The sequence below is a fragment of the Anabrus simplex genome, chromosome 1 (assembly GCF_040414725.1).
Source record: "Anabrus simplex isolate iqAnaSimp1 chromosome 1, ASM4041472v1, whole genome shotgun sequence".
Taxonomy (NCBI): Eukaryota; Metazoa; Arthropoda; class Insecta; order Orthoptera; family Tettigoniidae; genus Anabrus; species Anabrus simplex.
In genome coordinates, this window is record NC_090265.1 from 579,509,949 (window position 1) to 579,526,888 (window position 16,940).

The 16,940-nt window shown below is 39.3% G+C and overlaps 1 protein-coding gene across 3 annotated transcripts in view; it reads left to right on the forward strand.

Annotated features, from left to right (window-relative positions):
- The window catches only part of LOC136870347 (probable tubulin polyglutamylase ttll-15), a 105,831-nt gene that overhangs the window by 60,627 nt on the left and 28,264 nt on the right, over window positions 1–16,940 (forward strand). For all 3 annotated transcript variants that reach the window (XM_067144912.2, XM_068225081.1, XM_068225080.1), the window contains one exon: window positions 15,827–15,957. In XM_067144912.2, the coding sequence (XP_067001013.2) occupies window positions 15,827–15,957 (131 nt within the window). The remainder of the gene's footprint in view (window positions 1–15,826; window positions 15,958–16,940) is intronic.

Genomic DNA, 16,940 nt, shown 5'->3' on the forward strand with positions numbered 1-16,940 from the left:
AGCGCCTCTTTCCTCGGCGGCGGTCAACAACCAGGTAATGGCCGATTAATAACTTATTTTCTTGCTTGCTCAGCAGTTTAACTCTCGGGGCGGGTTCGAAGTTTTTCCCATTATGTAACCTTCCTTAAAATGTAAAGAAACTAGTATCTATTCTATCTTTTAAACTACATATTGGGATAGAGAGTGCTTAACCCTCTCGAGCTCCCACTCATATTGTTTTGAGGTGAACTTATTTTTCACAACCAATTCTTCCTTAACGTAATGTAAATTTGTTCCTTTCATAAGTCACCTCTTTAGTATGGGATTAGCCCTTGCATTAACGGCCTAGAGCCAAAGTAGGTTTTAAACAAAGTGTATTAGGAGTGCAGATCGCCTCCTCTCAAATTGATATTTTAGAGGCCATGTAATTAACTTTTCTCACTTAATAGGCCTCAGTAGGTTGGGTATTTTTACCCCTGTGTTTAGGTCCTTAGAGGACAGCTTGAAGGTCGAGTTTGGTGTGGCCTTTGATTGGCTTAAACTTTGAGAGCAGATTGCTCTTTTGGAACTTGATTTTTGTATGCCTCGAGGAGGCTTTTCTGTGTAAAGAGGAGCTAGTGCTCCAGGGCATGATTGGGGTCTTCTGCCCCTTTTGTTGAATTTTGTATATCGTAAGGTTGGGCTTCTAGCTCAAGAATCGTGTGTTTGGCTCTCGGAGCCCAAATTCTGTAATCTCTGTAATTGTACATTTCAAATTGTGTTTCGGCTACTAAGCACCTGTTCTATTTGTTATTACTTAATCTTGAAAAGAAAATATAACCTTGTTAAATTTTACATTAACTTTAATTTCGTAGTTCGAGACCCATTCACACCCGCACCTTCTTTCACCTCTACCTACCACCAAAACACGGTAACAAGTGGTAGCAGAGCGTGGTTGAATGGGTCTCAATTTAGCCCCTTTTGATGGCTAAACATTCTTTTGTTCCGAACTCTAACCATTTTCTCAGTTGCTGGAATTTTTTGAGTTTTCCAAAATTGTTCTGTCATCATGCCCGGCCCTCGCGATGTTCTCCATCTTAACTATTTGCGCAAATAGGAGTTGATCTATGAGTTAACTATCAGAAATGTGCAATCTGGAGGCACGGTTGCAGTAGACACAAATAAGCTTAGAGAGTCCCTTGATTTGCCCATTTCCATCCCCACCTTGGGAGAGAAAGAAATTGGCGACTCTCTTTCCACGATCGTCGAGAATATTACTGGGCTAGCATCTGTAGTTAGTTTTTTTTGATGAAAATGATCCTTCTCCTAATCAAATTAAGCGTGTGCAAGCCAGGCTGTTTCATTTTTCAAATAGAGTTAACGATCTGTTGTCTCTAAAGTTGAATGACGTTCAGAAGAAGGAAGCTAGTATGCTGCTTGAAAATATTTCTGATTTATCTAGCAAGGTCACTCAATTGTTAACTGGGGAGGTTCCTCCCAAAAGCGATCTACCCACCACAGTGAATGTAGGTAGTGAGGAAGAGCCTCTTAAGGGAGAAGTAAATAGGAAAACCATCGCTGCTCAAACAACCTCTGCCCCATTGGACGAGTCTGAACGCTGTAACTCATTAAATAATGTACGTTCTGAACTAACTTCTTTGCCACTGAAACCTTTACCTACTATGTCACCCGGGTTTAGCAGCTTGCCTCATCCATTGGCAATGTTGCTCAGAGGTATCTCTAAGTTTTCCGTTAATACCACCAGTGAAGTAATTTCATTTTTAAGATTTTTAGTTGAATTTCAGGATCATGCCCTTGTTTTTTCTCTTTCCCCATGTCAAATTTTGCAGATAATCTATCTTTATGCTATTGGTATTCTCTCAGATAAAATCGTAAGAGCCATTGCTGAGCAATCATCTATTGAGGATTTCCATGCCCACTTGCTAGCTAACTTCATCCCGGCTAGGGCCAGGTCCTCCCTTATTCAGAAGTACTATTATCGGGTACAGCGCTTGGATGAAAACTTGGCAGACTTCATCCAAGATATTAAGTTCTATACTAGGGTATTTGCTCTTCACTTCCCTGAGGATCAGATTGTACAAGCTATTGTGGAAGGGATCTCACCATCCTACAGGTCATATTTGTGTTTCGCGGCGTGCCCGCAAACCTTCCCGGAACTTGAAGCATTGGCCGTCTCAGCGGAAGGAGTTAGATACGCCGATTCCTTGCGTGTCGCGAAAGAACCCCCGCCTTCCTTTAGTAATACTCGGCCTCCACCTCGCCGATCAGTCACTCCTCGTAAATGTTACGCTTGCGGGTCGCCTGACCATCTTCGGAACAAGTGCCCATTGCTCAAGTCTAGTGGGACAAGGAATGGAGCTGGTTCATCACAAGGCTGTTTTAAATGTGGGGCTTTCTCACATATCGCCAAGAATTGTCCCAATTCGAATAGCACCCCCTCCTGCTCAACTTCTGGTGCAAATTCCACCTATGCCAATAATAAAAAGTGACTAGTGGCTTCGGCTGAGTCGACTAATCCATCTTTCCGAGGCTCAGCCCCTGGTAAGCAGATCGGAAATTCAGGGAACGTTCAATCTGCCAATCCGTCTTTTGAATGCCCCAAAGAGTGTCTTAGGATTGCGGCGGATTCCCCCGCACCTGTTCCTTTTCTTAAAATTGAGTTAAATAATGAGCCTATAACTGCTCTATTAGATTCAGGCAGTGTTTGTTCTGTTATTTCGGATCAGTGGTATTCAAAATTGAAGTCTGTTTGTAAACTACCTGACTATGGCTCATCTCCTGTTCAATATGTTTCGGCTAATTCATCTCCATTAGAAATTCTAGGTTCTTTACAGGTCAAAATTCGCATTTTTAAATTTACATGGAAAATCAAATTGTTTGTGGCTAAGCACCTGTCTTGCCCCATCATATTGGGAGCTGACTTCATTTCCCACACTGGTCTTGTGCTCGATTTTCAGAGTAGGTCGTGCACTTTCAAATTTGCGCTTAATTGTAAAATCCCATTATTAAAATGTAATTCTGCGTCATGTTCATCTATTTCGCCTACCCAGGATGAGATGTTGTTAGACCTTAGACATCTACCTGAGGAGCAGGCTGATAGTATTCGTAAGTTGTGTCAGTCATTTCCAGAGGTGTTCTCTGATACTCTTGGTGTTACTGATCTTATTGAGTACAAAATTGAGGTCACGGATTCGATTCCTGTCCGTTTTCCACCTTATAGGCTATCTCCACCTAAAATGAAGGCTCTGAAAGAAATTATCGATCAGATGTTGAAGGATGGTATTATTAGGCCCTCTAAGTCAGCGTATTCTTCGCCTATTTTTCTAGTCCCAAAATCCCAAGGGGGCTTCAGGCCTGTCATTGATTACAGGGCTCTCAATCGGAAGGTGGTGTTACAATCTGTGCCCCTTCCCAACCTTCATTCTTGTTTTTCATGGTTCCGTAAGGCCAAGTTCTTCACCATCTTGGATTTGAATCAGGCCTACAATCAAATTCCTCTAGCTGAAGAATCTAAACACCTTACAGCGTTTGCCACGGACTGGAACTTGTATGAATACAACCGCGTGCCTTTCGGGCTCCCCACGGTAGCAGCTGTACTCACTAGGCTGCTAGATAGGGTCTTCTCCGACATCAAATTTGAGTACTTATATCACTACTTGGATGATGTCATCGTATTTTCGGAGACCTTTGAAGAACATCTAGATCATCTGCGAGAAGTTCTTAATCGCCTTCGTAAGGCTGGGTTAACTGTCAAGTTGTCCAAGGTTGCCTTTGCTAAGCCCTCTATGTCATTCCTAGGGCATATTGTGTCACCTGATGGTGTTGCCGTTGATCATTCTAGAACACAGGCCATCCGTGATTTTAAACCTCCCAAGGACATCAAAGGTATCGCCAGGTTCATTGGCATGGTGAATTTCTTCAGGAAGTTCATTCCTAACTTCGCTAATAGAGCAGCGCCCTTGAACCTTCTTCGTAGGAAAGGCATCAAATTCGAGTGGGGACCTTCTCAACAAGCCGCTTTTGAAGATCTTAAATTGGCCCTCTGTAATGCCCCTGTCCTTGCTATGCCTGATTTCTCAAAGAAATTCATTGTCCAAACCGACGCGTCGTCGTCAGCAGTAGCTGCAGTCCTTCTTCAAGAGACTGAACTAGGGAGGCGACCCATCGCCTATGCATCTAGGACCTTGTCGGCTCAAGAAGCCAAGTATTCTATCTATGAGCTTGAAGGTTTGGCAGTCTTATTTGCCTTAGAAAAGTTCCGTCTCTATCTGGAACATGTCAAATTCGACCTGGAGACAGATAATCAAGCCTTAAGCTGGGTCTTAGGTAGGCCGCGTCGTACTGGCCGTATAGCCCGTTGGGCCATCCATATTTCTGCCTTCCAATTCGATGTCAGGCATATCCGAGGCACCGAAAATGTTGTTGCTGATGGACTCAGCCGTATGTTTTCCAACGAGGTCGAGACCCATGATCCGATGATATAGATGTTGATTCCCATAGGGAATCTGAAATATTTGTCCTGAATGAGCAAATTTATAATACCAATATAAATGGTCCGTTATTGGACATTATAAATTTTCCAGCTAGCTCATTCTTGGTTGCCAGCGTTTCGCCCTCGTGTGCTAGGGTGGGCTCATCAGTTGGTACCTAGCACACCCACCAATACGCTGGCTAGTGCATACCGTGGAGGCCACTGCGTAGGCTAACTGGAGCCACCGGCAGTGCCAATGCACTAAGAGACTTTGTCTCATCACTAAAAATTGATGCCTGCTTGGCCATCAGATGATATAGATGTTGATTCCCATAGGGAATCTGAAATATTTGTCCTGAATGAGCATTGGCACTGCCGGTGGCTCCAGTTAGCCTACGCAGTGGCCTCCACGGTATGCACTAGCCAGCGTATTGGTGGGTGTGCTAGGTACCAACTGATGAGCCCACCCTAGCACACGAGGGCGAAACGCTGGCAACCAAGAATGAGCTAGCTGGAAAATTTATAATGTCCAATAACGGACCATTTATATTGGTATTATAAATTTGCTCATTCAGGACAAATATTTCAGATTCCCTATGGGAATCAACATCTATATCATCTGATGGCCAAGCAGGCATCAATTTTTAGTGATGAGACAAAGTCTCTTAGTGCATTGGCACTGCCGGTGGCTCCAGTTAGCCTACGCAGTGGCCTCCACGGTATGCACTAGCCAGCGTATTGGTGGGTGTGCTAGGTACCAACTGATGAGCCCACCCTAGCACACGAGGGCGAAACGCTGGCAACCAAGAATGAGCTAGCTGGAAAATTTATAATGTCCAATAACGGACCATTTATATTGGTATTACCCATGATCCGGTCGATAGTTCTTCACCTCCCGAGTCCGTACTATTTGATGTTAATGCCATCTTAACAGATGCTCCCATGCTCTTTAGGGATATCGAGAAATACCAACGCGAAGATCCGACGCTGGCTCCGATAATGGAAACCCTTTCTTCTGGGGAACATGTTGTCCCTTGTGTTCTGAGGAATGGTGTTTTATGTTGCCTATCGAGGCATGATAAGATGATGAAAGTTGTCGTTCCAGCTGTTCTTGTACCTATGATCTTCAAGTATTATCATGAGACCCCATTAGGAGGGCATCTTGGAATCTTTAAAACTCGTGAAAAGATTCGGGAAAGGTTCATCTGGAAGGGTATGGACGGTGAAATCCGTGAACTAGTAAAAGCTTGTAAATCTTGCTTGCTCAGTAAACCCACCATGTCCACCAAGGTAGGCCTTTTGTCTTCGCATCAAGCGTTGCGCCCCATGGAACGCCTGTATATTGATTATGTAGGACCCTTCCCCCAGTCAAAGGGTAATGCCAACAAGTTCATCTTTGTATGTGTAGATGGTTTTACAAGATTTTCCTGGTTATTTCCAACTAAGCTGGCTACCGCTCAGTCCACCATTACTTGCTTAAATTCTATCTTTGCTTCTTTTGGTCCGTGTCAATATATTGTATCTGATAATGCTAAGGCTTTCACATCTAATTTATTTCGTAAATTCTGCTTTGACTTGTCCATCTCTCATGTGACTACTTCTGCTTATTACCCTCAACCATCTCTGGCTGAACGGGTTAATCGTAATCTCAGGTCCGCGCTTATTGCCTATCATCATGAAGATCATTCCAGGTGGGACACGTCCCTGCATTGGTTAGCTTTTGCTTTGAATTCGGCGGTTCATGAATCTCACAAGTTCACTCCAGCTTCTTTGATGTTCAAGTTCGTTCCCAACACGCCGCTCTCTAATCTCTGGTCTCTGAGTGACATTCTACCCGAGACAATAGATCCGGATAATATTAAAGATCTTTGGAAGAAGGCTAAAGCCAATCTTAAAGTCTCTCATGAAAAGGTTAGGGAAAGATATGATCGTGGACGGAGACCCACCAATTTGAAGGTAGGTGACCAGGTGATGGTCAAGAATTTTGTTCCCGCGGGCAAGCTTGCCCCCAGATTTCATGGGCCGTGTATCATTCTAGATTTCCTTACGCCGGTTACCTTATTGTTAAGTAATCCAGCCACCGAGAGGATATTTAGAGTTCACCTGTCACAGGTGAAACCGGTGTAATTTCTGTGCTAACTTGCTTCATATGTTTTTGAAAGAAATATGAAGGTTATATTTTTTGAGGATTTTTACTTTTAAGGCCTTCTGCCCTTGGAATCTGTTTCCTTAGTGTGTAATTATTTTTGTAAACCTCCCCCGCATAGTTACACTGCCATCCTGTCCTTGCCACGGCCATTACCACGCTCCCGTCTCCTGCTCCACTCTACACAGTGGCTTATTTACTGCCATGGATTCTGCACGCCGCTGGCCCCTCAACCTCTCCACAAGCCTGTGCCCTCAAAAAAAAGATGATAGTCCAACAATTCTGCCACCTAGCTTTAATGTTTCAGTGCCCCCGCAGCCGCGCGGCGCCGTGCTGCGACTGGGATAGAGGTAGGGCCCCCTCTTCCCCAGCGAGGACGACATGTGCACGGCGAGCTGGAGCTCTCCTCCCGGCCAAGGCTGATGTGCGGCGCACGACCTGCTACTGGCCCGCAGCCCGTATATGTTCACCGCGGGCGCGGCGTGCTTCTACACCTCTGCTCCCCTCATAGTGCGGGCGAGTGGTATCTCAGGGTACTTGAGGGGCCCGGGCGGCCTCCTCTGAACGCAAGCAGTGGCGGCTGGTCTGGCCGTTAAAACCATCAACGTTTGAAGTACATATCCAGCTATATGGACGTTCCAGTTCAACTTTACTACCTTTTCTTGGGAATTCAACAGCAATATTTGGTGGACTTTGAAAATTTTCTTCAACTTTAAAAACTAAAGTTTTCCTCCTGAATTCAACTTCTACAAACATAAAGACTTTATTTCACCTGTTACAATAAATTTTGAAACTGAATCAAACCAAATTAAGAAAATCTTATAAATACTTCTGCAATTAATCTCCATATCAACAGCAAAACTTGGACCTTTTTTTTCAAGCAAAATTTTATGTTCTTCTGTGTTACCCCTTGGAGGAACTTTTGGGGGGGGGGAGGTCTGTACCGGGCGGTACACCTCCACGCCGCTTATTTAAAATTTGCGCCAGTTGAAACTCCTCTGCTGGAGGAAGTCTGAACTTTACCTACGGTATTAATTTTCTACGTTCTCAGAAGATGTCACTACTTGGAAATTTTGGAGTTTTTGAACTGTGTCATTTTCGGCGTATTTTTGTTTTGCTTGTAGTAAGAAGTGTGAACTTTCTCTTCTAGAGGACACTACTGAAGATCAACAATAGTGCACCCTAGTGCGGAGTGAAAGAACTGTTTTCTTTGGAGAAAATTTAATTTCAAAAGTTTGTTCTTTGCTAAATTTCTTTCAGTCATTGTTTAAGTTGGCAATATTAACCCCTTCTTTCCCCTTGTTTTGAATTTAGCCAATCCCGAATTTCTTAAATTAATTTTCCACCAATGATGTGTTTCTTCTTCATCTTGTGTAGGGGTTTTCTTTAATTACCAATAAAAGATTGTGGGCGGGTGTTTTCCTTCCTAAAACGCCTCGAACTTTCCGCGAGAGTATATAAACTGCTGATTTTAGGGTCTCTGCGCCACTTCTGTTCCATCTTTTCGTGTGTAAAGTACATAGCAGGGGGCGGGAAGCGCCTCTTTCCTCGGCGGCGGTCAACAACCAGGTAATGGCCGATTAATAACTTATTTTCTTGCTTGCTCAGCAGTTTAACTCTCGGGGCGGGTCCGAAGTTTTTCCCATTATGTAACCTTCCTTAAAATGTAAAGAAACTAGTATCTATTCTATCTTTTAAACTACATATTGGGATAGAGAGTGCTTAACCCTCTCGAGCTCCCACTCATATTGTTTTGAGGTGAACTTATTTTTCACAACCAATTCTTCCTTAACGTAATGTAAATTTGTTCCTTTCATAAGTCACCTCTTTAGTATGGGATTAGCCCTTGCATTAACGGCCTAGAGCCAAAGTAGGTTTTAAACAAAGTGTATTAGGAGTGCAGATCGCCTCCTCTCAAATTGATATTTTAGAGGCCATGTAATTAACTTTTCTCACTTAATAGGCCTCAGTAGGTTGGGTATTTTTACCCCTGTGTTTAGGTCCTTAGAGGACAGCTTGAAGGTCGAGTTTGGTGTGGCCTTTGATTGGCTTAAACTTTGAGAGCAGATTGCTCTTTTGGAACTTGATTTTTGTATGCCTCGAGGAGGCTTTTCTGTGTAAAGAGGAGCTAGTGCTCCAGGGCATGATTGGGGTCTTCTGCCCCTTTTGTTGAATTTTGTATATCGTAAGGTTGGGCTTCTAGCTCAAGAATCGTGTGTTTGGCTCTCGGAGCCCAAATTCTGTAATCTCTGTAATTGTACATTTCAAATTGTGTTTCGGCTACTAAGCACCTGTTCTATTTGTTATTACTTAATCTTGAAAAGAAAATATAACCTTGTTAAATTTTACATTAACTTTAATTTCGTAGTTCGAGACCCATTCACACCCGCACCTTCTTTCACCTCTACCTACCACCAAAACACGGTAACACTCCCCTATATGGATCTAACAGAAATATTACTGCAGACAACTGGTTTAGTTCAATAGAAGTTGTGAAGTGTCTGAAAGACAAGAAACTTACATATGTAGGAATTCTCAAAAAGAATAAACAGGAAATTCCACTGGCATTTTTGCTATCAAGGGTGAGAGAAGTAGGTTCATGTCAATTTGGATTTACCAGAGACATTACTTTGGTATCAGAAGTCCCAAAGAAGGGTCGAGCTGTGATTCTTGTATCTTCTATGCACCATGACGGTGCAATTGATCTTGAGACTAATAAGTCTGAAATTACAATGTACTATAACTGCAACAAAGGAAGCGTAGATACCTTGGATGAAAAGTGCGTGGTTCATTGCACTGGATGGTGCACATGGCGGGTGGCCCATGGCTATTTTCTACAGGGTCCTGGACATCAGTGCCGTCAATGCCTTCAAGGATAATCCTGTGAGAACTAGGTTAGAATCCATGTTGGATCTTGCCTCCTCTCTTGTGAAACTGCCGATGGAAAGAAGAGTGAATGATATTCATTTCATGTTTGAGCTGAGAGCTTGCATCCGCAGAGTTATGAGAATGCCAGAAGAAGAACCACAACCCTCAAATGAAAAGTTGCAAAAAAGGAAAACGTGTTACCTGTGTGACCCAAAGAAGAAAAGGAAAACCTCGTACTTGTGCCATGGGTGCAAAAAGCCAATCTGTTTGGAGTGCGCTAGTAAAGTATGTACTCGCTGCATTCAGCATGAGTAGAAATGAAGACTAAGTTTCTGCCTTGCAGATTTTTTTCATGTTAATAATTTTCATTAATTTCCACCATTTCTGGTTAGTCATGACTGTGTTCTAAGTGACTGCAGTGGAATTTTGCATGTTACTTAGTGATATATCGCATTATTCCTTAGTTCCTTTATTGTCGTGATATCTTTCTGTGTTGCTACCTTTCACTTTACAAAGGAAATTGCTTGTGATTGCTACCTTTTGTCATAATTAAAAATATTTGTCATCAAGTGGTAGATTATTCAATTACTATTTGCATATTTCCCTATGAGAAAAGGTCACAATTGAGTACTGGAAATGTTTCTAGACAGTGTTAGAAGTTATTCATTTATTAAAATGTAAATCACCTTCGGCAGTCTCACTGACTGGACCTCGTGGTTAGTGTTACAAATCAGAACCTCAGTTCTTACAGTTTAAGTCCTAAATTGCTGCAGTATTCTATGCTGGGCTGCACCATCAATCAGAAAAGTGATTTCATAAATCTTATCGGATGAAAATCCCTACAGTTCCTGTTAATAAAACCAAGTGAGTTTAATGATTTTGTTACTACTTGGTCCACATGACTTTCAAATGATAAACCATTCTTTGCACTCGTAAAGACACCAAGATAGTTACTTTAGAACCCCTATTTAACGTTTTTACAGGGATCTGATATTTTAAATTTTAAATGGGGGGTTCCCTTAAATCGAGGTTTCGGTAGAAAGCACTCCTTTTTCAGAGATCTTTGCCTGTACTAACTTAAATTATACTAATGTATACAGTGACAGCAATGAAAGAAGGAGATATCTACCCTACACACTGTACTGTAGTTACAACTTTGTACAAACTGTGCTGATGATTGACGCAAGTGCAATATCAGGTATAACTTGAAAACAATATTTCTTCACCCATGGGTAACTAATGTAAATATCAAGCTTGTATTATTATTATTATTATTATTATTATTATTATTATTATTATTATTTTTTACGATCATTATAATTATCATAATTATTTTATGATGATTATTATTAATTGTATGTATGGCTGTGAAGTGTTACATCCAGTTAGTATTTGTATTATTATTATTAAGATTATACGATCATGTTGTGTTTGAGGTTATGTCATGAAACATGTGTTGTACATAGACATTTATATCAGTTCCGTTAATGTAAATACCTGTAAATTAATATTATAATTTATTCTTACCTGTATATGTAATTTGTAATCCATAATTGTGAAACACACTGTAACTCCCAGAATGGTAATAAATAGATGACGAGAACGATTGAGAATATTCCATCCATTGTAAACTGTGTATTATGCACTCTAGAATTTCACGAAGATATTTTTTATAATGTAAGTTTCTAGAAGCCTGGTCAGGCACCTATATAGATGATCGTGATGATGAAGTTAGCTGCTGAGTTATAGACAGAGAGTTATCAATTGGAAGTTATTCTTGTGTTGACATGCCATAGTTGCGTCTCCATATTGAAGTAACATGCTTGACGCAGTCATCTATCTTCAACTGTATTTCAAAGTTGTAATCTCTACGTACAGTGATTGGTAGTTGTTTTTAATAATGGCGGCTTTGTTGATATTCTCGAAGTGAAGTGTGTTAATTTGTGAATATATGTGAAAATTAATTGTACCAACTGACAGCATCTCGTGTGCATGTGTGGATACATTAAGATTACTCTTGTGTTAAGCTGCCCCTGCTGTCTAAGCAAGAGACCTATATTGCACTATAACTAGCTTTGACTCAGATTGTTCTTTGTTAATAAATAAATTTAATCAAATAAATAAATGCATTGGCACGCCCTAACAAATTTGTTCCTTTGCACTATCATCAGACAACAGACTTAATGCTGTTTGCTGAACCCAACTGAATAACTGCTGAAGGCACATGCTTAAGGAAATATGGTTGCTAGATGATGGATCATTACCTCATACATGCATCTTCATTGTACAGTACACTGTTACCACTTTTAGCATTCAGTCTGCAAGCCTCTGCAAATTAAGTGCTTCCATAATCCTCTATTTGTAACCAGCTCTGTAGCTTCTTTTACATTGATTGGCGAAATTTATAGATCACTTGAATTTTCAAATAAGAAAGCATGTTAAATTGTGAAACACTTGTTTTATTACACTGATTATTTTCATAAAAAAATTATCTTTGTAAATAAAGGTAGCAATAACAGACAGGTAATATTACTTACATAATTTTTTCTCTTACAGTGATCATTGTAAATAATAAAACAAATGTTTTGCAATTTAACATGTTTTTTCTGTAGAAAATTCAAGTAATCCATTAAGATTACCAGTCAGTGTAGTTTCACACCTAGTAAAACTTTGTCTCCCTCTACGACTCCTAGTTGGTGAAGAGATTGTTTTCAATGTTATTAAGGAATGCATTCGCTATTTTTCCTGGTAATGGTGAGCCCATGGTTAACTCTAAATTTTGACAGTTTTTTGTTGGTGAATGAATTTTAATGTGTTCTTGTGCAAGTTTGGTATTTTTCCAGACTTTTAAGGTTGTTCTTATAACGCTATACATGATTGTCCATAAAGGCTGGTTTTTAAAAACATTTTTGCGGATGTTTTCCAAGAAGCGTGTGATAGTACATATATCACACCCTCGCACTGTATTCAGAAATAGGAGATATTATTGTCATTATTATTATTATTATTGTTTCATTTGTATATTTATTCTTAATATTTTAAGATGGAAGGTCTCCATATGTGATATGAGTAATTTGTTTTGTACAAATGGATGGGAAAACAATGTTATTTACAACTCTGAAACTTTGTATGAGTCATGTGGAACAGCACAGAGTCTGTTGATACTGTTATTGTCTTGGGATCTGGAAGTGGTTCTGGGCGTGGTCTTGGAATAACAAGAGGATCTTCCACTTGTGATTGGATGGCCAACATCAATCTAGGTGTATCATGAAAGAGTAAGGGGAAGCTGAGGTCTATATAGGCATGTGAGAAAACAGCGGAGGTGGGACTTCAAACTTTGGTAGGAAGAGGGGATGTAACTTTGGTAGAACGTGGTCTTATAATGTTTGTGGAATGTGATGTGTGGTACTAACCTACAACTGTAGAGTGCTTAGGCACTTGGTATTGTATAACTTGTGGTGGCTTGGTATTATATGTTGGTGAAAGCTATGGGGTACTGTATCTCAGACTTTCCAGAATTTATGTTTTTGGATTGACAAGAAGCATGTGCTGCTCAAGTAAATGTATCTTTAAACCCAGTGTTAGAATCAGTGAATACAGAATTATAAGGTACTGTAGCACTGCGATATAACAAGTGCCTATAATGAGAATATGCAAGTTCTGTTGATACACAGAGACAGTGAAGGGTGGGTATTCATCCACATATATATGCTTTTAATGAACTTTCATCGGGCTGACTGCAAATGGTAGCTTGGTCCTCGCTTTTGGTTTCCCAATATTTTTGTTTTTGTTGTTGTTGTTGTTGTTGCTGTTGTAAATATGGAGTCTTTCAGCAGTATTTTGTGAGTGTATTTTATGTTTATTTTGGTGTGTTGATGAGGTGCTTATGCACGGATGTTATTCAGAATATAGTTAGTTATTTTAGAATCAGTGGAGTTATTGATGAACCTATTTAGTCATTTTGAGAAGGTTAGGTAAAGCCTGAAGCAAATGTACCAGTATGCAGCTTTATGTACACGCCCTGGGAGAGAGAGAATTATCATTCTCTATCAAAATTCGAGGGATCCATTCTATTGAACTCTGGCGCTCATGCTATCGACATTTTGAAATATTAATTTTATTAATTTATTTTATTTTAATTATTTTATTATTTATTCAGATAGATTTCAAGTGGCTTACTTATTAACACATAACTTTTAATTCCAATAGTCTAAACATGCATATTCAGCTTCATTCTTAAAAATTCTAATAATCTCACTCGAGAGGCTTGTGGCAAACATTTCCATTTTCTTACTTCAAACGGCATCACCTAACCTAGGTTTACCGCGCACGTATAATGAAAACATATTTCAAGCACCCTGTAGAATAATAATCACCTTTTCACAGTAAATTTACATGGGAACAGCCTTTCTAAATTTAACAAGATGCGAAAGTACAAAACCTAACCTCTGAAATTAGTTATACACACCACTGTATCTTGAGAAGGAGAAATATCACATTCTTATTTTATTTCAGTGCATAGTATTAAAATTAAGGAGTTGTTAGTTCAGCCTTTATTTCTAAGGAGTTAACAACTGCTGTCATTAGACTTATTGCAAAAACATATTCTCCCAATGTTTGTATACACCAGTCGGAGTTGTGAGGAGAGCTCTGGCTTGCTCAAGATCGACTCGCTCGTGCGTAGCAAGGAAACGATATGGAAGATGATCGTTCACATCCGATATAAATGCTGGAGTAGAGTGTATGAATATTGATAACGGATAAAAACTTACATGCCCAAATTTGCCCGCATGAACGGATGAATCAGTAAAAGGGTTCTCACTGTAACTGAAGAATATTTCACAGATTAATATAGGAATGTTCAAAGGGCATAACACTCATTTAAACGGGGGTTCTCTTCTACGGTTCTACAGCAGCCACGGTCGAATGCGTGTGTTTGAGTCCGACATCTCACTTTAGTCCTAAGTGCCTGCACTCTAAATTCCTCTTCTTCCTTGAATCATCGATAGCAAGCTTATGCTTTTTTTTTTTTTTTCATAGATTCTAAATGTTGCATAACCGAAACAAATAGAAGTAAATATTTGAGAATTTTAACATTTCCTTAATGCTAAATGCGGGTTTTGCCCTATTGTGAAGTACGTTAAATTGAATATAAAATTACATTGCTCTTAAGGAATAATTTTCGGGACTTGAGATTTCTTCCGTTATATGTGAATTTACGCTAAACTGAGGTTGCGCAAAATCGGGGTTATACTATATTAATGTGCTCATGGTTTAGGGCTGTACCATTAAAGTTACGGCTGTCATTTGTAGGTATCCTCTTATGTGAGAAACTGTTAAAATTATGCTTGGATGGGTTCTAGTTCAGCCCCCTGTTCTGTACTATATATCAAGTCTGGTTCTGCTGGAGGATACAGCAAAGTTTATTTTGTGTATGACCTTATATATTTTGAAATCATCAGCATGTAGGAGTGATTCACTGTCATGTTTGGCACTAGTGATACCATTTATAAATAAAATGAACAGCAGGGATCCTAGTAGTGACCCCCTGAGGAAGACCTGAAGTCGGGGAGTATGCATTCGATGTACAACTTTCATATTTAAAAATACAAATTCTCTCTGATAGGTAAATTTTCATCCATTCCATTGCAGCTCCTCTGACCGTATATCCTGATAGCTTTCTGATCAAAGCTTCATGCTACACACTATCAAAGGCTTTAGAAAAGTCAGTGTACACTACATCTACATTGACTTGTTGACCATTTTCTACTGCTTCAGAAGTGAAATTGATAAAAGTACCAAGATGCTAGCTATTGAACGTTTATGCATGAAACCTTCTAGAATGGGCTGAGGAGGTGATGAAATGCATTGTATACTAATCTACAGTCCAAGATTTTTAATGTTGTTTGAGAATGTTGAGGTCGAGACTAACTGACAGTTACGTACTGCTCATTGTACGTTTTACTTTTTTTATAGACTAAACTCAGAGTACTAATCAGCTGAATTCTGTAGTATTAAAGTTATCAAAGTCATATAATTCATTAGCTCTACACCAGAATTCCGAGATATTAATGCTATCAAAATCATATAATAAAAATTAACTTACATATATTATGGGCTATTTTATATATGTGTGTTTTTTCCTTTCCTTTAATGTGTTTTTAACAATGTGTAAAGTTTAGTAATTAATAATGTAGTTTAGTAAACTGTATGTACATTATAAGACATATTTTGGTAGAATAGCAGACTTTATAGCCTGAGTCACGCCTTGTAGATAGAGGAATAATAATAATGCAGTTTATCATACTCTTCTCTTTTGTCTATTTTCTATGTTTATTCTAATTTTTTTCTCTCTTCCTCAGGCAAACATGTCTCCCAATCTGTCTTCTGCACACTTTCCTCCTAACAGACTTTTGTATGAGCAGGTACTATTCAACATGTTTGGTTTAGTTGGTATTGGTCGTATGATCAAGGCAGAATCTCTCAAAGTGCGGTAAGTAATGCATAGTTTCTCTTTAATTACGGTAATGTTGAATATATTGAAGTGACATTTTTATCTGTTTGTTATTGAAGTTAAAAGGAAATTATAACAAGTGTTTCCTTTGTTCTATTCTGAATCCTGCTCTCTGTGATAGAAAACACTTTCCAGTTATAGCCTCCTGTTTATTTCAGTATTCTATTCTGGATTCATTCACTTCTTAAGTACCTTACATTACATTTTCTACAACTCAATCTTCTCTCTGGTTTTTATTGCTTTCTCTCTTTTTCTAACTCATTGTCTTGTTTTTGTTCATACTGACTCTTATTCCCCATTTTTCAGTCCTCCAATTTACTACATCAAGCTTTTCTTGTTGTACTTTTCTCTTACTTTTTTTGTGTTTTATTTTCATATATTTACATGTTTCGTGTTGTCCAGGAGTGAATTTAAATCATAAATTAATGCAAATTGTGTGAATGACACAATGAAATAAAATAATTTTTTAAAAAAAGAAATAAAAACATTTTTATAAATAAATTTCCTCACCATTTCAGACATTCTTGTCCACAAGCCAATATTCAAATTGTTTGGTGTAAATTCGAGAATGATAGATTATATTGTTTCTCGATGGGCAATCAATACTACTATATATTGTCGATAGGCTCGTTACACACAACTGTTTTGGATGATAGCGGTGTGGCCGGTGGTGAACGGCTGTTGTCTCGTGGCACGAATCATTTGGAGACTACCTCAAAAAAGTCACGTGATTGTTTTGCAAATTGGGAACTATGTCTGCCTCCTGTTACATCGGTAGCGAGTGTAATTCATAGTAAAGAATTCTATATACCGTAATGTAATAAAAGGTGCTCAGATAATTGTGCGTTATCATCGAAGCTGGTGTGTTATTTACGTGAATCAGTGGAAGACTACATTTTAGTTGTAGTAGTTCCGAACTTAGTAGTAAGCAAAGATGAGGCGCGACGTAATTTAAATATTAT